Genomic DNA, 24321 nt, shown 5'->3' on the forward strand with positions numbered 1-24321 from the left:
CAAGTTAACTAGTTGTAGAGCAAGCTTGGGGAAAAGAGATAAAGCGAGGCTTGTCAGGGAGGGGGGAGTATAAGATAAATGATCTGTTTGACATTTATTACAGTATAGTTAAAAGTGATAAGCATAAAGGAGAGTAATATGACACATTTTATAGGAATGCATTCATTTTCAGTCCCAACACCTACAAGTTTAAAGATGGAGGACTGAAAAAGATATTTAAAGAAATGAAATTTGAGTCCACTATAACCGAGTTTCCAAGTTCTAAGCTGTTCACTATAAGCGTTAAAAATAACATTATTTAAATAGGAATACGGACGGGACCGCTAAAAAAGTTCACTACATCCGAGTGTTCACTTTCTCCCAGGTTCACTATAGCGGGGTTCGACTGTATTTACAAATAGAAAATTTTTCAATTGAATGAATTATCATAAATATACTCCGAAACTTTAATTGTATGAAGTTCGTAAACATCGAATACAGTATCTAAAGGTTATTTAATACTTCAAAAAAAAAAAAAAAAAAAAGGAATCTTGAAGTTTGAACAACTCAGATGTCTTGGTATGACAAATTATGATTTCTAAAAATGGCTAGACATAAGCAGAGTTAGGCTTGTCATAACTGTTGCATGTCCACTACTACAACAAAGCTCCTCTCTCCTGGCTGAGTAATCTAGGACAAGTAGTGCATAACTTTCTGATCCATTTCTTCTCTCGTCAATCATTACTGGGAGCCTTCGGTTTCATAAAAAATTTGCTACAGTCAATTTTACAACAACCAATGAGCTGTCGACCCTATTCTATAATTTACGGCTTTCAATGATATACTACGTAACCTATATTTTTTAACCCAACCCAAAAGACAAGAGAATTTGCAGATCAAGCATTGGAACAAAACTAGCTTTTGTGCAGGACTTTTTGATGGAACTAATGCATATTTGCATTACATAGACAGGAAAGCCACAAAAACTATCCACCGTTAGCCCGGCCACAAGGGAATTATAACCCATAATCCCTCTTCCATAGATTTTAAGTCAGCAGTGTGGTTGGTATAGCCGCACAATTTGTACTGACTAGTCATTCCTTGGATTCAAACCTGGGTCACCTCATCAGGAGGTAAGTATTATCCCCCTGAGCACTGCGACTGCCATTTTTGTATTCAATTGTTCACTTTTGTTCCTTTTTTTTTGGACTAATTTTTGGTTGCATGCCATTGAAAATAAAAAATCTGAATTTAAGAGCAGCAATAAAATTGTTATAAGAAGTTTAATTTTAATTGAAAGTTAAGTTTAATCGAACAAAAGATGAAATTGGTTATGCCATGTCAAACATTAATAACTTTACCTACTCAAGATAATATAAATAAACAGCATTTTAAATGTAAACTAAGCCTGATGCAGATAGACAGAAAAGGAGAGAAAGAAAAATTTTTGGGTTGCTTCAGAGTTGCAAGACTCATGTTTAATTAAAGAATATAAATGAAATCTGTTAAATAGTAAACATTTTAAAGATAACATGTTTACCCTTTCAACCCACAAATGGGATATATACATCCCAAAGATTAAACTTTATTCCCTATTAGATAAACAGATCCCGATTTTGCATGGTTATGTTTTCAAGGTTCTTAAGGCATTAGGGAATAAAAATATGACTAAAGGAACTTGGCAACACTCTCATATTCAAAATGGCGGACTTCTATTTGCGAGCACACCAGTAAATCTCGTTTTAATTTAGGTATTTTTCGAATTTTTAGGTAAGTACAACTATATTTATGCCATATTTTATGTAAAATAGTTCAGTTTGTTCTTATTAAGTAATAATTCTACCTATTTTGTATCAGATTAGATATTTGGTCACATTTTGTTTTGTGGGATATAATGTCCCAATCGTACTTACCAGTCGGGCGATATATCCCATTAGTGATAAAAATATTACAAGACAAAATTTTGGTTTTTGTTTCGCGTATTTTATAAAGGCAACTTCTGGTTTCCATAATTTCTGGTAAGAATAAATAATTCAATACATTGATATTATTTTCATTATTTATTTCCATGTAATATATAGGTATTTTTATATTTAAGACGATCGGGACACATTGTTCCAGGAGATATCCGGGAAAAGTGGAAAACTTTAAACTCATAGTATACTTATTTTAATATGTTAGCATTAACATAAACTGCCTTTCACACTTAAATTTTAATGCTGCAAAAATCGAGTCGAAAGTGATAAAATTGTTTTATGGAGTAAAAACCCTACAAAATTACTGAAATATTTGAAAACTCATCCAATTTGAAAAAATGATTAATAAAATTTTACTTACCTGAAAAGCTGATTTCATGGCAGATAATCGATCTGTTTGAGGTCCACTAAACTTAGGTAAACTAGAATGAGACATACTGGAGACAATGCTACTTTTAGCTGCACCACCTGAATACTGAAAAAAAAAGTAAATAATTTCAAGCATTTTGGCAATTACATGTATACATAAAAATGTTTTTCTATGAATTATTTTCTCTAATTTAAAAAAAAGAATCAAAATTCCATAAAAAGAAGAAAACATAAAAAAATTTTAAAAAGGGAGAGATTTTTTTTGGAGTGGAAGATCGTAAAACGAGCTTGAAATTCAGAACTCATCCGTCAAAATCAGAGCAGTTGGTAGGTATGAGAAAAGCATTGTCATACTTTAGGCGCTTTTTTTTTTTTTTTTTTTTTTTTTTTTTTTTTTTTNCTTTTTTTTTTTTGGTTTATAAATTTATATAAATTTTTTTTGTTTGGTTTGGTTTATAATTTCAAAATTAAAAAAAAGAGAGATTCTAACGAGGAATTAAGGACAAGCAAAAGATCTGGACGAGAAAGTTTTGCTGCATATATGTAAAATGTGTGAAGTCTTCAAATTTAAACACTTAGTAGGGTCTGAGAAAATACTATGGTGACCTGAGATTAGACACAAAAGCCTGAGAGTTGGCAGGTCTGGTAGTACAGGAAAAAGTAGATTTGATTTTGTAATGCCATGATTCCCATTATTCCTCATATACTTCAAAATTTGAAAGTCAAAATCAGAAGAGCTGGCAGTTATGGTAAAAGCAGTGTTAAACAACTTGTTCATCCATTTTTTTTTTTTAATTTATTTCAAAAATCTAAACCTTTGTCACATTTTACACAAAAAATATTTAATAAAGAATGCTGATTTCAAAATAGATCTTTTATTGATCTTCAGGTATTTTTAATAATAAAAATCATGCGATTATTATTTTGGTGATCGTTTATGAATTTTTTTCACACAAGAACATTAATTACCTCACTTGTGATCTTTTGAAATATGCTTTTCGCATACAGTGATGTACATTTTCAAACTCAAATATCTTCAAAAAAAAATTTATAATATACAAATAAGTCAAAAATAAATATAATTTAATGACGTAAAACAAAAATAAAACATATTTCAATTGAAACGCATCTTACAACCTATTTTGAATGTGATGTCACCAATTTAAATAATATAACTGCTTATTTTACTTAAATAATTCAGAAAAATGTAAACATCATCACTGATTATTTACAGAAGGATTATAAAATGTTTAACTTTTAGAATTTTGATCAATTTGAAGAGTAAATTATTTTAGAACTTACACTTACATCATTTAGAAAAAACATATGTAGAACAAATATTTTTTTTTCTTTCAATTTCTCAAAAATATTATTAGATCTTTAAATCAATTACATATAAATAAAATTTTTAGTAAGATTTGAAAATATTTCACTAATACAAGCAGATAATTTTCTTACCATTTCTTCTGAGCCAAGCCCAGGTCTTTCTCTTTGCCCACCCATGTAATTCATCTTTTTTCCTTTCCCTTGCTTAAAACGAGATTTTCGGAACCAAGAACTCTAAAATAACAAATTTAAATAAATATAAAATTGTTAACATAGTTTAAAAAGCAACAGTTGAAATTCAAAAAGTAAATTTATAATTAATATTTTACGATATATATTGTTATTAAACAGAAAATGCCATTAAGAACAATTGATCATTGAAATTCCATTACATATGGCTTGCTGTCTTATAAGTGCAATAATAATTTAAATAGCAGCAGTATAAAGGAATTGATAAAAAAAGAAAGAAAAGAAACTTTAATTTTAAGGGATGGTGCAAGAGAATTGTACAATTGAATTAACTTCCAATGCTTTTTGGGAAAATTTCCTCAAGTGGTATCTAAGTTTATATATATATATGTTTGACTTTTTGCTTCTTAAATTTGATTAAAATTTATTTTCCACACTACTAAATGTGAAAGATTCAAAAGTTCATAGCAATCACCACTTTGTTCCAGCACTCTTGATAAATTTTTAAAATGCTAATTAAACCACCAAAAACACTGAAAGCTTTAATTTTTTTTATTTTTAATTGTCTACCGTTTTAAGAAATATTTTTAGAAAAGCATAGCAGCTGGTGCCTCTGAATTAACAGCTATTTTTAAGGGTAGACATGACATTTAAGTGCTAAAAGTACAATTCCATTTTTTCACCAGCAGAATCTTAAAGCCAAACAAATTGTACCTAATTTATGGATGGATATTTTAATTTATTTTATAACCGTCATCGAACAGCCGACCCAATTTTATGGGTTTACGACTACTAATGTCCAACTCCGTAGCCTTGTAATTTTGAACCCAACCCAGAAGACAAGGGAACTCCTGGATCAAATATTGTGAGAAATTTGCCTTTGTGGAGGACTTTTAGATGGAACTAGCCTGCATTTATGTTACATGGAGAGGAAAACCACGAAAACCTACTTCGGTTAGCTTGTTTCATAAAATATCTCTTCTTTATGTTTTAATTTATTTTTTTAACTTGTTAAACAGCTGACTCAATTTAGGGTTAAGGGCTAGTATAAATTGAGTTGCAGGATTTTTATGTATTTAGACTAAGTTACTGAAGATGACATTATTAGTTTTTCAATTAAGTATTTCCATTAGTATTTAATAAAATCTCGTATTACACCATAAAGATTCACGGTGCACTTCCATGGTGTAAATAATAATATTAGCTGGAAAAACTGTTAAAAAACATTTTGTTTTTTTATGATGTTTCGAGGAGTTCACCACACATTTGAGGGTTAACCATTGTTTACTGTAATTGAGAATTATTATTTGATTTTAACACAATAAATGAAAAAAAAATTCTAACTTTTATTATTGCCCAATTGAATGCACTACATAATTGAATTTTAGCATACAGGAGTTTTTAAAACTGTAAGGATCTTCATGACTTGTCATCATGATAAATAATTACTTTGATTTCGCCACAATAACTTTTGAAGAAATTAGAGAAAAAATATAAATTAGCAAAGAAATAGAATTACCTGCATGGCTAAATCCATTAATGCTTGAGGAACTGCTTGATTTGCTCCTTCTAGATTTCTAACTAAGTGACCAGCAAATTCCTTATCTTTATCAGTTACAAGCGTATAAGCAATGCCCTTTTCTCCTGTTAAAATAAAAATATATTAAAATGATATCCTATTCATTTAAATAAAACAATAAAATTTTAGTTATAGTTGCTAAACAAATAACTGATATATTTTAAAAGTTATTTAGAAAATTATATAAGAAAACAAACAGACTAGCAATATTCAAAAGAATATTAAAACTAAAATTTAAAAATTCTTAATAAGTATTTTTTTTTTTTTTTAAATTTCTTATGAGAATCAGTTTTATTTCTTTTAATATTTCTTAAAAAATAAATAATAATAATTAAATGAACATCTTTGAAAAAAGATATTTAAAAAAAGCACAAAAAAAGGTACAATTTCAGTTTTTATATTGAAGGAACAAAATCCAATATATTTTGCGTCTGTATTTGAGTATGCATTATTCTCTCTCACAGAAATATTTTGCCCAATGTAAATTCGGGTGAAATTAGAAAAAGTAGAAAATATTAGCACAATAGAAGTCTGTGTAGCTTAGTATGAATTTTCTTCTTTTTTCATGCATTAACTGATAATAACCGATACATAACTTAAATAATGGATTAAAGCAGAACTATAATGAAATGTGAATAATCATATTTCCTAGCTGCCAACATGTAAAAAACAAAAATAGGAACACAAAGCATGATAAGCCAATCAGGGATAATAGTGACAAGTGAAAAATCCTGAAAACTTTATGGGCAAAAAATTGATATCAAGACATCAATTTATAAACTATACATGTTTCATATTTAACATAATTTCTTGAACCAACATTTTTAACTAAATTACAAACTAATGAAGAATATCACACCTTTATAGTAATTAGTTTAATAAAAACTTAATTCTTACAAGAATCTTGATATTGGATTGTAAAATTGAGTGAATCTGAATTTGGATAATGGAATTTATAAACACGAAAATACAAATTGCGATATCGTGTTCTTTAATTGAATCAAAATAATGAAATTGGCAGAAGAATTATATGTAAACATCTCGTTAATGGAATTTAGCATAAGTTTAAGAAGTTTGTTGGATTATAAGTTTTTGTTCGCGAACGAATGGTTCACAAACCAACTTATTAAGTTGCGGATTATAAAAGCAAAGCATTCCACTCACAGAAAGACTGTACAACTATTTTACAGACTAAATTTATTGAAAAGAAGAGAAAACTATAAAGACAAAAAGAACATTTATCAAACTGTAAATCACTCTATCAAGCTGTGACACAACAGGAAGTGACACATCTCTCTCCAGGAAGTGACACAGTACAGAAGAAAACACTGGCCATCTAGTTGTTTACGATTTGGACTTAGAAATATTTTCCAACAAAGATAAAAGGAATTATGCGATATTCGTGAAAAAATCACATGCCTTGCTTCTAGTTCTTAGATCCACCCTGAGTTGAAACAAAATCAGTATAAGTTGTGAAAAGGCTCTAGAATTCTGAAAAATCAGAACGTCGCTGAAAAATCGAAACAAATACGATTTAATCGGAACAGTTGGCAGCTATTTTTTTAAAATGTGATAGTTCGCAATAAAAAAAAAATTTCAAAAATCCACATGAAATAAACATAACATAAATATTTTAATTCACACAAGATGCAAAGATACCACAAAATATAGTATATTAAAAGAAATAATACAAATACTTTGTGATGATAAGCAAATAATGTTAAAAGGGGAAAAAATAAAAATCATTTCAACAAATTTAATTTTAGCAAGTTTAAAACAATAAATAATAATGAAATAATGGCAGTGGTTGTTATATATGGCATATTTGTTAATAGCGTTATTTGCTATATGACATATTCGTTATTATAACGGCATATTCGTTAATGAAACAAGAGATTAAAAAAGCAGAAACTTGTTTCTAAAAAATGACTGATTAAACTAGCTCAAAAGATTCTGAATCAAATATTGTCTAAACATGTGCTACCTGGATCCAGCCTTATTTTTCATTTGCTTTACCTACAACTTCTATCCTTATTAAAAATACATTCATAATACAAAAACAAGATTAAATTAATCCCACGATAAAATAATCCTTTTTTTTCTTTAAAAAAAAAGGTAGAGAAAAAATATTTACCTGCTCTACCAGTTCTACCAATGCGATGAGTATGGGTGTCGATATCTCTTGCGATGTCGTAATTTACAACAGTTTTTACATGAGTTATATCAAGACCACGAGCTGCATGAACATTGAAAAAAATCATTAGTTATTGCAAAATAAACCTATTTAAATATAAATTATAGAAAAAATTGATAAACACAATTTACGATAATTATAATTAATTATACTGACAATAACTTTTAGCAGTTATTGACAGTATTGATTCATTCTCATTTTGTTTCAGCAGTAATATATTGTTAGAAAAACTAATAAAAAGGCATAACAGCAAAATTTTTTTTAAAAATAAATTTGAACAAGATCGCCAAAATTATTCAGGAAAAAAAACCTGGCCTGATTTCATTGAGTTTCTCTCATTTCTTTTAATACAAAACCATTATAAAACATTTATATTTGCAATTAAAGCTAAAAATTAAAAATTTTAAAAAATATTCTTACAAGAGCAAATCGTTTGGAAAAAATATTTGACTTAATGATACTTCTAACTATGATAATTTTCCTTTCATAACTTTTGAATATTTTAATCAAATTCCCTAGATTTATGAAATTCTCTGAAATAGATTAACTTTTCCTTAATTTCTCTATTCTGTGGCCACCTAGACTGATCACATTAAAATTATTTATTGATTTAAAAAAAAAAAGCAATGCCTGATATTAACTAATAATAATGATATTAATAAATCATTACCAGCAACGTCAGTAGCCACCAAAATAGGTACTTCTTTCTTTTTGAAAGAAAGAATTACTTTGCTCCTTTCGTTTTGATCTATATCTCCATGAAGCAAAGCAACTGGAAAAAATCACACAAAAAAAGAAATCATTAATTAAAATTACGAGCAAAATAAAATACATACATAAACAACAATAAAAGCATCTAATTTCATTGAGGAAAACAACAAAAAAAAAACTATATCCATAAATCCTTTATAATAAAAAACATTGAGATGTTACAAAATAAAATTAAAATTTACCCACAAAAATTTGAAAGAATATATTAATTCATTTTAGATTACACATACCATCATATTCCTTTAATTTCAGGTTATTAGACAGTTCTTCAGCATTAGCTTTTTTGGTGACAAAAATCAGAACACTGCCAGCTTTAAAAGAAACAATAAATGGAAGTAAGTAAAAATATTTTCTATTAAAGAAATAAAGTATCATTTTTTCTTCCTTTAAAAAATATAAAAACTTAACAGCACATCCTCGCTGACAGTTATGAAATGCAATACATAGAATAAGTCAGTATCACTATATTTATAGACAAATTAAGGTAATTTTTAAAAACTAATACTAAATGTGTGATAAAAATTTACATTACATGCATTTGATCTCAAACAATAGTTTAATTATATAATAATTGTTAATTTAAATGTGTGCTGTAAGCTTAGGATTTGTCAAATAATAATGTCTTAACTAACATTACCACTTAATTTTTTCTTTAATTAAAAAAAAGCTGAACTTACTGTTTAATGAAACTGTAACGTTTATAAATTACTGCATTCATTTATTGCAAAGCATAGAGAACAATTACTATTACAATACATATTTAAAAAAGAAGATTAAATTCATTACGACATTAAAAATGACGATATTTAGTTTACTCAACTAAAACAACAATGAGTCATATTAAAAATATAATTCCTTAAAATATCTTTTCTTGATTCAAAGAAAACTCTTTTCGTTGTTTTACGTATTTTAAACACAATAAATTACCCTTAACAGAGAGCAAAGCATTAATATTACTATTTCTCCTTTCATGTTAAAAGGCTCCCAAATTTAGTTATTTTTTGTACCCTGAGAACTTGTCTAATACTGTGCAAAAGGCAAACAACATGTTAGGCAAACGACCAGAGGTTAGCCTGATGGCAAGGGGACTCTAACCCATGAACAGTCTACCACTAAGAACATATTATGTCACCACTGTGGTCTGAGCTGGATGTGGAGTATCAACCAGCCAACACTAGGATTTGAACCCAGGTCACCACATTAGGAGACCAGTTCTCGAGCTACTACAGCTCAAAGACAACAATGAAATTTTCAGGCAGATACATTGCCCCGGGATGTACATCACATAAAATAATCGCAAACACCTTACATCAATAAATACCAATTTAAAATATACCAATTTTAAGTAAATCAAAAGATTAAACAGCTAGAAGTTATTAAAATGAATAATCTAGTTTTATACAAAATTGTAAATTTTAAAAAAAATGCATTACAGTGTAACGTCCTACATCCGGACGTCCCTTTTCCAGAAAGGTCGATTTCTCGGACACTTTTCAATAATCAAAATAAACAAACATTTCTTCATTTTCCCCTCTCTTAAAAAAAAAGAAAGAAAAATAGTTTTTTGACAATTTTTTTTTCTTTTGAGCTTCTAGTGATTTATGCTTTGAACTCATAAATGAACAGAAAGGGGAAGAAAAGATCTACCAAGACCATCAAGCAAGTGACAGTTAGTGACGCTCCTCGTGTTTTCAGAACAGCACAACTGAGTCCCCTCCTCCCTTCTTTCCTGTGCTGGCTAGTAAAAGAGGCATTTCCTGGAACCTTTTTATTAGTGTTAGGGAAAGAAGAAATACTATGAAAAAGGGTAAACACAGCAAACGTTAACGTGGAGGGAGACTCACTTTCAGTCACACAAGAAAAAATAAAGAGAACCCAATCAGCATGCCACGCCTTTATGCTTGATTGATAGCCAATGATGGGAGAGAAAATAAGAATTTGTCACTTCCCTGCCCTCAAGAAGGCCAAATAAGGAGGAAGTGAATTTTTCTCCCCCACCTTAATAAATGACGGGAATTTCCCCTTCTTGCTTGAAGATTCAAAATGGCGGAGAGAGCAATTAATATTTTCATAACTGTTGATTTTTTTCTTCTATAAAATATAGCAATAATTTTTTTCCTAATATTTTGTTATTCATTGATTAGATATCATTCTAATACTAAAACATTATTGCCTGAAAAAGAATGTTTATTTATTTTTTTGCTTCTTAGATTCAGATCGTTTTAAGCTTTGTTTACCTTGGGGGTCTATTATACGGAAAAATCTAATATCCGGACTTCCAAAAGTCCCACCAATTCTGGATACGCGACTTTCCACTGTGTATGTTTTACAACTAATTTATAATATACCTATTAGAAATAAAACCAAGTGATTAGACAGCTAAATAATACGAAAACAAATTTTAAAGACAGAAGAAAGACATAAAAATGATCTTTCTTTAAATCAATGACAAAAACAAATAAAAACAGGAATCCAAAAATATACACATTTTCCATCCATTTATCTATGTGCAAATCATGCTGCGTCATCTTCAAATCCTAAAGTTGTACATTTCCAAAAAAAAAAAAAGATAATAATAAAGTTGACCCTTTTAAGGAATGATTTGCATATTTATTTTCCTCTCTTTCCTGTAGCAGAGGAAGAAGAAAAGGGAAGGGAAATCATATCTAAAAACTTGAAGACGTCAATGATTTAAGAGGCTTTTGTGGCGGAGGGACATTCCTCAACTGGTGGAGGGGGAGAAGGTTCCTCGCGCTATGTTACCGTTACTTCTCACCTGAGTCAGAAATAATGGTAACATAGCATGAGGAACCTTGCTACCTGAATTATATTTTATTCGTCCAATTTTTCAATTAGATTTTTTACAAACTTCATTCATAAAACCTGATTTTTTAAAAATTAATATTGGTCAAAAACATACAGTTACAATACGTCAAACACTGATAAAAAGATTCTTACACGACAGAAGTTCGACCAATTTACTAGTGAGCCAAACCCATTTTGCAGGACCTGCTGGCATGACAAGGACAATTTGTGTGACATCTTCATTTGCTTCTCCAAGCTCCCCTTGAACAATCCTAACTGGATCAGTAAGAACATCACGAGCTAACCTCTCAATTTTCTTCTTAAATGTTGCACTAAACATCAATGCTACACAAAGGGATGAATATAATCTTTAATAACTCACAATTACATAATAAACACAAAATGTCTATATGGACCTGATTTAATTTTCATACAAAATGTAATCTTTATGGTTTAATGTTTTTAAAATACATAATTCAGGTGATTCTAAATGATAAAATAACTCACAATTACATAATAAATACAAAATGTTTATATAAATTTGGTGCTGATTTAATTTTCATAATGAAATACAAACTTCGTGGTTTAATGTTTTTAAAATACATAATTCAGGTGATAAATAATTTCCATTCAAGATATAGAATCAGTGAATATGTAGTTATGAAATTTTAAGATTATCTATAACATTTTGCAATAAGATTTAGCAATTGTGATCCAAATACAATATACAATTTGAATATACATGTTATACTTGCATTATTTAAAGTAATAAGCAGTTTAAGTTTTTCTCTTAAATATAAATTTTTTCCAAATTTAATTAACTTGTCTGGGTAGTTGGAATTTGAAATTGTAATTATAATGTCATGTTAAATAAGTAAAATGTAGCTTTATTATGTAAAGAAACAACTGAATAAACCGCTTCTAAACAGAATGCATAAGCTTTTTATCCTACTGTCCTCATAAAAAAGCACTTAATGAGAAGTCATTCAATAAAGAAGTTCCTTTTGAAACAATTTCTTTCTACTGGTTTTAATTGTTATCAAAAGGAATTTTTGTTTCAATAAAAGCAGTTTTTTTTAAAAAATAAATAGATAAATAAAAATCATTCATCAAATTTTTTAAGAGTTTTCACAAATTTCTAAATTCTGAAAAATGATTCTTGAATAAATCTGCCTTTTTTTTCCTCATCTTTTTTTTTTTTTTTTTTTTTTTTTTCAAATGTATGTTTAATATTTCATTTTTTTTTTTTTTGTATTCTCCTGGAAATATAATTATCCTTTAAAAACACGAAATTTTGTATTTTTATGTTACTACAAACAAATACAAAAACATTTGAAAGAGAAAAAGAACTCAAAGAAAGTGATTTTATTTTGCGTTCACAAAAAGTTAAATTCGTAGGCATAACCAATAATAGTTTACTTATTTTGGCACTAAATTAAAAAATAAAATTTCTGCAAATTCCAGGTAGTCAAAGTAACCTTATTGACCCTTAGAAATGATATATATATATATATATATAAAAATATATATAGANTATCATATAAGAGTTACGTGGCAACTTTGACGATTAATTAACTGATGTGGCAATTAATTAACTCTAACTACTTAAGTAAAACTAAGTACAAAATTTAATTTTATACAAAAGTGAAAAGAACAAAACAGAAATGAAAAACTTATATAAGAAAGTAAAATGTCATAAGAATTCATACTTTGACGATCTGGACGTACATGGTCACAAATAGAACGAACCTGAGGCTCTGCAAAAGAAAAAGATACATTCTTTAGAAATGTATGTAAAATTTTCAGTAAAACATTTAATAGAAAAAGAATGTGACTCCCAAATTGTCAACAACCTCAACACACAATTGAATAAAAATAATTTTTTGTCAGCTTTGATAAATTAGATAGAATTGATTACAAAAATAAGCAATTACACACCAAATCCCATGTCAAACATTCTGTCTGCTTCATCAAGTACAAGAAATGTGACTCGCTTTAGATTTGTAGACTTAGCCTTTATATGATCAATCATTCTACCCTGAAAACAATTTTATCTGCATAAAACATAGTTTTGGATCACACTAAATCTTTTATGAAAGAATTATTCAAAAATTATGGCAATGATTATTATAAACTGATTAAGAAAAATATGTAACAGAAGTTTTTCACAGTAATCATAAATAATGAGGGTAAATTATTTATCAGTTGATTTTGAGTTGTTAAGCTACTAACTATAAAAAATGAAACAAAAAACAATAATACATTTCCACCTATGATAGGTACATTACTTACACATGCTAAATTATGAAATTATGTTAGAACAGTATTTCAAACAGCTAACAAGAGCAGTATGCTGCAACATTCAGTTTTTAAATATTTGATGCAACAATTTCAATTAATAAATTAAAAAGAAAAGAAAAGAAAAAGCAAACTTAAATACAATACGAAGAATAGTTGGTAGCATCACTTATTAAGAAATACATATAATTAAAAATAATTAAGAAAATTAAACTAGTTTTACTGTATTAACAAAAGTGATAAATAATCTACATGTTTGCCGCAAAAAGAACAAAGGTTTTTACTGAATATTAAAATTAGTAGATTAAAAATTAAACAATGCTTTATTTTAATAAGTATTCGATAACAGAATAATTGTTAATAACGTGACTTGCTTTTTTATGTTAATATAAAAGCTTTAATTTTATATCATAAAAATTAGTTAACTTTAAAATATGAGAAGACATTTGTTTGAGATGCTTGTTTTTTCTAAAATAATTTTTTTTTTTCAAATTTAACTTCCAATTCTAAAAGTAAATCATTGATAGCATTGTCTTTAGTGCACTCTGACTGCTACATGAGGTTGTATCATCAAAAAAAAGGTCTCTAAATAGGAGCCTCACACAAATATTTTGAATACAATTTAATCTACTTTTTTGTTTTGTTAAATTTTTTATTTTAATATTTTTTTTTGTGTTTATTATTTGACCTTTTCTGCATTTGGTGCAGATGTTTGCTCAGTCACTGAGAGAGGTTTTGATGGTCTCCCCTGAAGGCTTTCTTCTACACATAATCTATGGGGAAAATTCCATGCCTCCCAAAAGTGGTCGTAAATACAGGCGGTCGTTACATAGAGGTAATCTTTCCTGGAGGCTTCACTGTCTCACACATTTTGATAAATTTTAACGGTGGTGAGTGCCCTTTCAAAACTCAAACTGCCCTTTCCTGTGAGGAAGCACGCTGCCCTTTTTTATTCCCACGGAAAACTCTAAGAATATATGCGGTATTCATCATTATTCTGAGTAAAACGTAACTATATCTCCTTAGCAGAAAAAAAAATGGAAAGGAAACAGAAAATTGTCTCAGAAGGATGGTGAAAAAAAGAATTGTTCTATAAAGAACAGAGTTATTCAATAAATATTATATTTACATAAAAACATAATTACCGGAGTGGCAACAACAATTTCTGCTCCTTCCTGAAGAGCTTTTGTTTGTTCCCATTTACTTCCTCCTCCAAAACAGCAGACAACATTGATTCCATACACTTTACCAAATCTTTTGGCTTCCGTGTAAATCTAAATAAAATAAAAAAGTTCAGAATCCTTTTTTTTTTTTTTTTTGCAAGATATTTTTTAGGAATTAGGAAATTTTTCTATTGGTCAATTGTATCATTTTTAACAGAGTGTAAAACATTTTTAAGAGTTGCAGCCTTCTAAGCTATTTCCAAAATTAAGAATTTCGAACCATTAAAAAACTGCTCAGCATCTGGCTTGCACCGACCACAATGCTGACACAAAATATCCTCAATGGTAGACAGTACATGGGAAAGAGTCCTTTTGCCAACAGCTTAATGTGGGAGGTTTTTAGTGGTTTTCCTTTCCATGTAACGCAAATGCGGGTTAGGTCCATCAAAAAGTCCTCAACAAAGGCGAATTTCTCCCAATACTTGATCTAGGAGATCTCTTGTCTTCTGGATTTTGTTCAAAATTACTAGGCTACAGAGTTGAACACTAGTAGCCTTAAACCCTAAATTTTAATAATTCCATATTTATTAAAATATAATTATAATAAAATGCATATGGAGTGCAGTTTTGACTAAAGCCTTGCCGACAGTTTTTTAACCGTAATTGGTAATATTTAGTCTCCCTGTGTCAGCAATCGGATTTGCACTAAATTGTATCTAAATAATACATTTATTTTTTAAAACTTTTCTTATAAATAATAGAAAAATAAGTCAATCAATGAAGCAAATGATACAGGCATAAGTAGTGTTAATTGAAAACAAACTATATAGTATCTAAGCTGAAGCAATAAAAAAACTAAACTATAATTTACTAAGGCAGTACTTTCAGAATAAGACAGACAAGGGTGTTTCTTAGCATTTACAATTTTCAGAATAAAAACAAAAATTTTGAAAGTTAAAATTCGTTTTCCATTAATTTTCCAAACATTTTAAGCAATATATAGAAATTAAAAATAAATAAACAAATAGTGGCAATGGTAAATAAATTATGAGGATGGTACATTATTTTAGATCTTATATATCCAACATTGGCAACTCATAAGTTTTGCAACAACCCGATGACAACGCATGGAGTTATTGTAAACATTTATGATTTCTTACTAATATACCATCACTCAAAACAGTTTACCCAACATACAATGCAATCCCTTCATTTAAGAACTATAAACTAAATCATAAAAGAATTAAAATAATTTTTCACATTTAGTATGCAGAACCTCTTCTTGCATCGTAATCTTTCACAAAAGTACATTTATTGTGCTTAAATGAAAGGATTACAATTCAAACCTTTGATTTAAGCACAATCAACTAAATGAAAGAAAAAAAAACTTGATTTTTCAAATTTTTTTAGATAAGAAATTCTATTACTACTTTAACTGGTAACCCCAAATTCAGTTTGCCAGTTTGGGTTACAATCTGGCAGTTTTGCAACACAGAAAACCAGTTTTTCATCACGTTAACCCATTGACGATTCAGCGCGTAAACAGTCATATTTTTACCTGCAGTCTTCTCCGCATAACAAAACCTGCTTTTCCATGTTCTTCTATAGAGATGTAGTGTATAGGGGAGAAACATTCTCCCTATTTCACCCTTTTGCTAAACTACCAGTGGGTTAATCAATATCAGAACTGATCTTGGAAGCAATTTTATTGTACTAACTATGTCAAATAATAATTAACTAATAGCTTATATGCAAATCGAACTGAAAAATATCAGTCTCAAAAATACCCAGAGAAAAAAAAAGTAAAATAATTCATAATACCTGCTGTGACAATTCTCTTGTAGGAGCTAAAATTAAACCTATAGGACCATCTCCAGGTTCTAGTTCTTTCTAAAAAAAAAAATAAAAAAATTAATTATTTTTCATAATATGTAATAGAGATAATTATCAATTTTAAAACAGCTTACGACTCTATTACTAGTTAACCTCATAAAAATGACCCTAAAAGATGCCAAATATCAAATAAAATTTAAGTCTGAACTATCAAAGTATTTTCCATAAAGAGAAGTTTAAGACAAGGAGACACCCTCTCTTGTATGCTATTTAACATTGTATTGGTAAAAGCAAATAAAGATGCCAATATATACTAGATATAAGATTATCCAAAAGTCTGACCATTATCGGCTTATCTAGGTGATATTGATTGAATAGGATGTACCAAACAGGCTGTCTTAGAGGCCTTTACCAGGCTTGAGGCTTCTGCTAAAACATTAGGTTTAATTATTAATGAGGATAAGGTCAAATGTATGGCAGTCAATAATCGAAATTTTGAGGTTTTATCTCTCGTGACTAATGATTATTGAAGGTGTCAGTCATTTAAAACAGGATTCCAACTCAATTCAAACTTTGATTCTCTTACTTGTAATGCCAAGTATTAGATTTTCTGCATAAATTCATTTCAGTTTGTCTAAAATGTGAAATTTTTACAATAAATAATTGTAATAGACGTTAGAATTATTTAACTCGAAATAACTGAGTACTGTTACTGACAATTTTAAGACAGGTTATTTTCCAGGTTTAATATAGGAATTTTCCATGTTTTTGTAAAAAAAAATTGCCACTTCCCCTGACTATTCCCCGATTTTTGGAGTTAAAATAAAATTCCCAGACAATTCCAGGTTTTCCCTGTCCTCTCTGACCCGTGGGAACCCTGTTAAAATACCTAGAAACAATTGTTAATAATAACAAAATAGAAATTAATAACAGGATAACAAAGGCTAATAGGTGTTATTTTGGGTTGAGAAACCAACTGAAATCAAAGCTCATAACTATATCAATCAATCCATCATAACTAAAATTAATTTATCATAATTCTCTCCCTGGATTTCTTTATGGCAGAAAATACTGGCCTTTAAATAAAACTGAGGAAAATAAACTATTAATATTTAAAAGAAAAATACTTAGAGCCATCTTCAGAACTGTTGAAGAAAATAGTGTTTGGCAAATTCAGTACAATTATGAATTATACAGAAAATTTAAGCAACCAAACATAATTTCAGTTATTAAATCCTATAGAATAAGATGGGGGAGGCACATCTATGGAAGGGATGATGGTAACACAGTTAAGAAGCTGACTTTAGAAAAATTTACAGTCAACCGGAAAAAAGGAAGACCAAACACCAGATGAACTTATTTTGTGGAAAAACATCTCAAAGCCAAGGGAATCAACGAAGTGGAGAAACCTAGCTAGTAAGAGAGTTGGGGTGGTTCTGGCCTGTATTAGGCTGTCTTGCTGATGGAAAAAGAAGAATAGCGATAATAAATTTTATCCCATTATATAAATTCTGCTACACTGCCAACGACAACAGAACTGGAGATTTTCTTTAATAAATTCAAATGTTATTTACAAAACTATATCAATTAAAACTACTACATTGACCAGCAGTAATGCTCTAAAATGGAACATCTTCTAAACATATACTTAATTCATAACGATTTAAAATTAATAATAAATATAACTAAATCAAATTTATTCTTTTTTAAACAGAAAAGTTAAATTTAAAGATATCTTACTGCAGTAGAAGTAGTCAAAATCCACCTTTAAAAAAAAGCATCCCCCCCCCCTGATATTTAAAACAATTTTTTATGTATATATAGATTAGTATTGTTGGATTAAAAGCTTTAGTGTTGTAACACAAATACATAAAATATCAAGTTATAAAAAATACAAAAATAAACTGGATAATTTCTTAAAAATTTAAAGACAGGTATAAGCTTTAACTAAATAAAAAAGAGAGAGAAGACGAAAAAGTGTGTAACTACCACAAATTAACTATTAATTGCTATTGTATGATATTTTTTTCATTAAAATTGCAAAAGTAAAAAAAAAAAATTGTATTTGTAAAAATCATTTTATTGCATAAAAAGCAATACAAAGATTAAAAAAATTTTAATAATAAACAATTCATTCCCTTCCTCATAATAAAATAGTCAATCATTTTAGATCAAAGAATTTTTATTCAACACACAAATTGTATGTTAAAACCAAAGCAAAATACAAATCTTATTAAAAATATATATTGCAAAAGAGAATAAATAAATAAAAATTAAAAAGAATTTTTAAAAAAAACTTGCATACTATTGGTAATTACCTGTATAAATGTAACTACTGACAATAGCATAATAATAGATTTAATCAATTTGTCACAGTAATAAATATTTGACTTAAGCTATTTTTACTAGCAGAGTAAAATAAATACAATAAATTTTCAACATACTTGATCCATTATGTGCACTAGCATAGGCCATAAAAATGCAGCAGTTTTACCAGATCCTGTCTTGGCAATACCAATTACATCACGACCTGCTAGAGCAGCAGGTATTCCCTAAAATTAGGATAAAAATTTTTAAGTTCTGACAAACACATTTTTGAAATCAATTTTAAAACAAAAAAATAAAATGGAGAATTTAAAACAGCTGTACAATTTATTATGCTTGCAAAAATTCAATTTACAGTACAGCATAAATTATTCATATCTATTGAATAACACAGATCTTATGTATTTTCAAATGTAATGTAAAATTATCATATTTTTAAGTTTTTGAACTCACAGAACTCTGAATTAGTTTTACATTTGAATATAGGCTTCATATTAAATATGTATACAATTTTCATTGTTTATGAATTAGGCACAGAAAATACATTTTCTAACCTGAGCTTGTATAGGAGTAGGTTGAGTATATTCTGATTTTCGAATGGCCTTTATTAAGCTTTCATCAAACCCGAAATGAGCAAAACTGGCAACAAGCTTGGGAGGAGCGGGACCAGTAACTTTGATTCCCATTTTATTCCGTAATTCCTCGACTTCATTCGGCAATAACTTAGCAATTTCTTCATGTTCTTCATAAAAGTTTTTCTCATAACTTTCATACTGTATTTCAGAGTGGTCAATCTTAGGCAAAGGATCAATGTACTAAAAATAAAAACAACTCTTATAAATTCTAAAATTAATTTTAAAGAAAAAAATAAAAGAAAAACAACACTACAATATTTAACATGATATAATATATTCCTTTTGAAGCAATGTATTGAAACAGTTTTTTCAAATCATAAGAAGGAAAGAAATTAAGAATTATTCAATAATCATCAGATTTATTTTTCAGTTTTGAAGACAAAAATTAGAATATGCATTTCTTTCTCTATCTTAACAATGTATTTCAGCAATCAATTATAGTTTATTTAACCTTTATTATCCTCTTAATATTTGTGTACAATATTTAAATAACAGTCTTGTGAAAATTAAGGCCTCAAACTAAGCTTTCAATTTTGTTCATTTATTTAATTCATAACAAACAGAACTTGGATTACATATAAATATAAAACTTGGTTACATATAAAACTTGGAACTTTCTAAATGTATTTTCATACATTTAAAAAATTCCAATATCCAATTAAGCATGTAAGTTAAGAAGATTATAACATGCTTACATATAATAGCATGCATAAAACAAATCATACATGAATTAAAAAGATGAAGCATCGATAAATAAATAAATGTAACATTAATGTGACTAGAGTTTCAAAATTAAGAATCAGGACATAAAAACAACTGAAGGAGGGGAGCAATTTTTTCCTCCAAAAAAATATATGACTGAACAGAAGAATTTCAGATTTCATACAAAAAAAAAAAAAAAAATTTCATGAGGCGCCCATCATCCTTCTCCTACGTATTTTCGAAAAGATAGAAATTACTTTTAAATTTTGAAATAACAGTATGGCTAACAAATTAGCAACAATATCTAGAAATACCAATGAAAAACTTAAGTTGAAAAATACTTTAAAAGTAATAATATTACAAAATTTGACAACTTTCAACAAGTGCAAAAAAATCAATAGGAGTTTTTATTAGAGTATCAATCAGTCATACCAGTTGCTTTGAAAAAAATTTTCATAACAAATTTTCATAACCTCTCAAAAAATCTGAAAACTCCCAGCATGACTAGGAAAATTAATCTTAATTAGAATTTAAACCAAACTCAGTGGCATGACAGCTCATAGAGGGCCAAGGCCTACTGTGCCCATCTCAGTTTTCTTGACCTTGGGCTCTGGGGTGCAAGAGCAGATGTTCCGGATAGGTGGTCAGCCGAATGCGGAACCCCCAGTGTTTAGTTCTCAAGCATGCTCGGTACTCATTTATCGACCCATCATCGAAAGGCTGAGTCGACCTTGCCCGGACCGAGGATTGAATCCAGGACCTATAGAACGGCACCGCGAGGCGCTACCACTCAGCCACCGGGTGTCCTTAATTAGTATTTAACATTTTAATAGACAGTTGAGTTTCTTTAATGCTAAATCTAGTTTTTTTTTAAATTTATTTTTTGTACTTTCCTTGTCTGGTGTAACTTATAAGTAAAAGTGGACAGGAAATTAATTGAAAATTTGGGATATTCTAGCAAGCTAAGTGAGGCAAAAAACAGGAACGCCACACCAAATGCAAGCCACATTAATAACCTGTGCAAATCATCAATTTTAAATCAACTTAATGTACATTTTTCAATAAGTTACCTTCATTATATACAGTCAAACCCGGCTATAGTGATCCTTCAAGGGACCGAAATTTCGGTTCACTATATCCGTACTGCAAACAATTTTAACTTATTTTTCTGAACTGCTCCCTTTTATTACACATTATTTAAATAAATGACCCATAAAAAGAAATACAAAAATTATTAAAAAACAATATGCAGTAACAAAAAATGTGTAAACCTTTATTTTTATTACTCTTCGTTTTGCTTACAAAAAATTTAAGGATGGGAAACTGAGATAGAAGAAGCAAACAAGAAAAAAGGTTTATGGCTACAATTCACTCAATAGATGGCTTTAAAAATCGGTATATGTATTTTACGTAGAAATTTCAAAATTACAAAAAAAATTCAGGAAAAAAAATCTGTCGAAGACAGAAAAAAGTTCATAATATCCAATTTCCTTTCTTCTTTTATTTCACTATATCCACAAAAAATAATATTGTATGTGTATAGCAAGGCACGGGAGCGAACATTTCGTTCACTATATCCGAGAGTTCACTATAAACCATGTTCACTATAACAGGGTTTGACTTTATAATATTAACAAAATTAACATATTATTAATGTATGTTACCTTTAATGCCTATCATATGCAAATTAACAAACATCATCATAAATCAATGAAGTTATAAATAAAACAATTGAAATAAAAAACTTTATTTATATTTTCACCAATTTATTACTATCAAAGTTTAAATCTAAATCACATTTTTAATCTAAATCATCTTAAATTTATTACTTGCGTCATCACTTGTTATTTTATTACTTGTATTTAAAGCTTGAAATATTTTACTTGAAAAAAGTTTTATTTTATTAACAATACTTGTTAGACAAAATAGATTTTTTTTTCTCAAGATTTTAATGTTATGAAATAAAAATGTTTTACTTTTGATTTAGCAGGAGCAATAGGATTTCCATCTTCATCATATTCAAGTTCACCTTCACTATCTTCTTTTTCAAGGCCAGCGAGAGGATTTTCTTCAATGTATCGGTAGTATGATTCTTCGTCATCCTCATTTTCAATATCTTCTCGGATACCTCTGCCAGAAAATATCAGATATTATGACATACGGCACTCATTTTTTCTTTTTTAATTTGAATTAGGTTACAAAAATTAATGCTAAAATATAATTTAAAATATATATTTTTTAAGGCTTTAATTTTTTACAAAAACTTAACTTTTTCCTTTATATCTTTTCATATGTTTAGATTAATAAATAAACAATAATAATAAACTTATATCTCCTGAAATAAAAAACTAACTCTATCTGACAAATAAGGCTGTCTATGGGCTGAAAAGATTTATTAAATCTGGGTTTCTTTCTAGAAAAACAAAGTTCTTAATTTACAAAACTCTTGTCAGGCTGGTCTTGATATATGCTTCTGAAGCTTAGACAATGTAAAAAATGGAGGTAAATTATATCGGAATATTTGTGAGAAATATTTTGAGGAGTATACTTGGTGGTGAAGATTTAACTTAGAACCATACCAGATTTATAAACAACCTGATATTATTAAATACATAAAAATAAACAGAATGAATTGGATGGCCCATATAATTTTAATGAGTGATGACAATACAATGAAAAAGATATTGCTAGACCCACGGGAACAAGAAAATGGGGAAGGCCGCCGTTGAGATGGGTTAGCTCGGTGGAGTCTGATTTTCTTGCAATTAATGAAAAGAATTGGAGATCAAAGATAAATCGGAAGTCGTTATGGAGAAATCTTCAGAGGAAGGCATTAATCTACATTGGGCTGTCTGGCCAACTATGATGATGATGAATAAACTTAGGAAGATATTTTAAGTTGAGATAAGCCTTTTAAGAAAATACAAAAAAAAAATCATTCATTTGAAAACTAATTATACTTCAAAAAATAATCAAGGTTCAATAGAACCTGGGTTGTTTTATGAAAAGACCCTCCTGGATATAAGTGGATTTTTTTTTCAAATATATTCTATGTGCATACTTACATATAATGAAGACAAGAACTAGATTAGACATAGTACATACTAAAAATATTGTTTGATTATTACCAAAGGGATTGATAAAAGAAATGGTTACGAGAATATGTTTCAGTCATTTTTACGTTTACTAAATGTATAATGAATTGCATAATGATGAAGTTACTGAAATGATTCTTTGCAAAAATGTAAACCATAATATGTTACACGATTAGTTTTAAATTATAAACACATAATTTGAGGTTAAGAATAGAATTTCTAAAAGTATTGTATACATTCAGGAATTGAATTGCATACATCTTTTTGTAACACATGGTATGTTTATTTGTATTTTTCAACATATGAATTCTATAAACATCTTACTATAAACAAAAAATTCTAAATTTTTATCTTTACGATACTTTTTGCTTTTGGAATGAATTAATAAAAGATAATAAAATTTAAACACTTGTTTTGTAAGCATTCCAAGTAAAGCAATTTAAAATTTTAATAGAGATGCAGAAATGCTCAGTCAGTTTCACTAACAATTATGTATGAATGAACAATCAATATCTGGGTTATCTTCTTAATTCGTTAACTTTTGCACCTTGAAGCAATATTTCTCATTAAAATATTTATTTTCATTATATAATGGTATGCTTTGCTTAAAATAATCACAGGGAGTAGACAAAATATGCATCAGACATATTTTGTACTGAAATTATATATATTTCTTTTAAATAATTTATATATACTTAAATTGTCAATACTATTTCGTATTCCTCACACACATATCTGAACTTAAGTAATTTACTATATTATGAAAGTGTTACAGAAATAAATTCATACATATTTTAATTTAGATAGTGTAGTCTACTTAAGCATTTATAATTAATATTTTTAAAATAAATTGTATTTTTGGTTCAACACGCTTTGCAAGTGGTTACACAAAGAAAATTACGAATTAAAAAATTTGTAGTTTTAGTTTCAATAACTCAGTGGCATTTGTTAATTTCAGATAAATCGCTTAAATGTAGGTCATAAAAAAATCAAGAATAAAACTTCTATATGAGTTAACTGAAATTTTATTGGGTTATTTGGATGAAAAGTTTTATTGGTTGCAGGCACAAGGTATACATTTA

At 28.3% G+C, this 24321-nt stretch overlaps 1 protein-coding gene across 1 annotated transcript in view; it reads right to left on the minus strand.

Moving 5' to 3' along the window:
* Positions 1 to 24321, minus strand: part of LOC107451248 (ATP-dependent RNA helicase DDX42) — a 36822-nt gene that overhangs the window by 3704 nt on the left and 8797 nt on the right. The window contains exons 5-18 of the mRNA XM_016067287.2: positions 22121 to 22274; positions 19362 to 19622; positions 18927 to 19034; positions 16471 to 16539; positions 14632 to 14760; positions 13127 to 13226; positions 12898 to 12945; positions 11342 to 11533; positions 8614 to 8694; positions 8283 to 8384; positions 7553 to 7654; positions 5359 to 5483; positions 3783 to 3884; positions 2317 to 2430 (exon numbers count right to left, since the gene is read on the minus strand). Of these exons, the coding sequence (XP_015922773.1) occupies positions 2317 to 2430; positions 3783 to 3884; positions 5359 to 5483; positions 7553 to 7654; positions 8283 to 8384; positions 8614 to 8694; positions 11342 to 11533; positions 12898 to 12945; positions 13127 to 13226; positions 14632 to 14760; positions 16471 to 16539; positions 18927 to 19034; positions 19362 to 19622; positions 22121 to 22274 (1687 nt within the window). The remainder of the gene's footprint in view (positions 1 to 2316; positions 2431 to 3782; positions 3885 to 5358; positions 5484 to 7552; positions 7655 to 8282; positions 8385 to 8613; positions 8695 to 11341; positions 11534 to 12897; positions 12946 to 13126; positions 13227 to 14631; positions 14761 to 16470; positions 16540 to 18926; positions 19035 to 19361; positions 19623 to 22120; positions 22275 to 24321) is intronic.

This window comes from Parasteatoda tepidariorum, chromosome 10, assembly GCF_043381705.1.
Source record: "Parasteatoda tepidariorum isolate YZ-2023 chromosome 10, CAS_Ptep_4.0, whole genome shotgun sequence".
Lineage (NCBI taxonomy): Eukaryota > Metazoa > Arthropoda > Arachnida > Araneae > Theridiidae > Parasteatoda > Parasteatoda tepidariorum.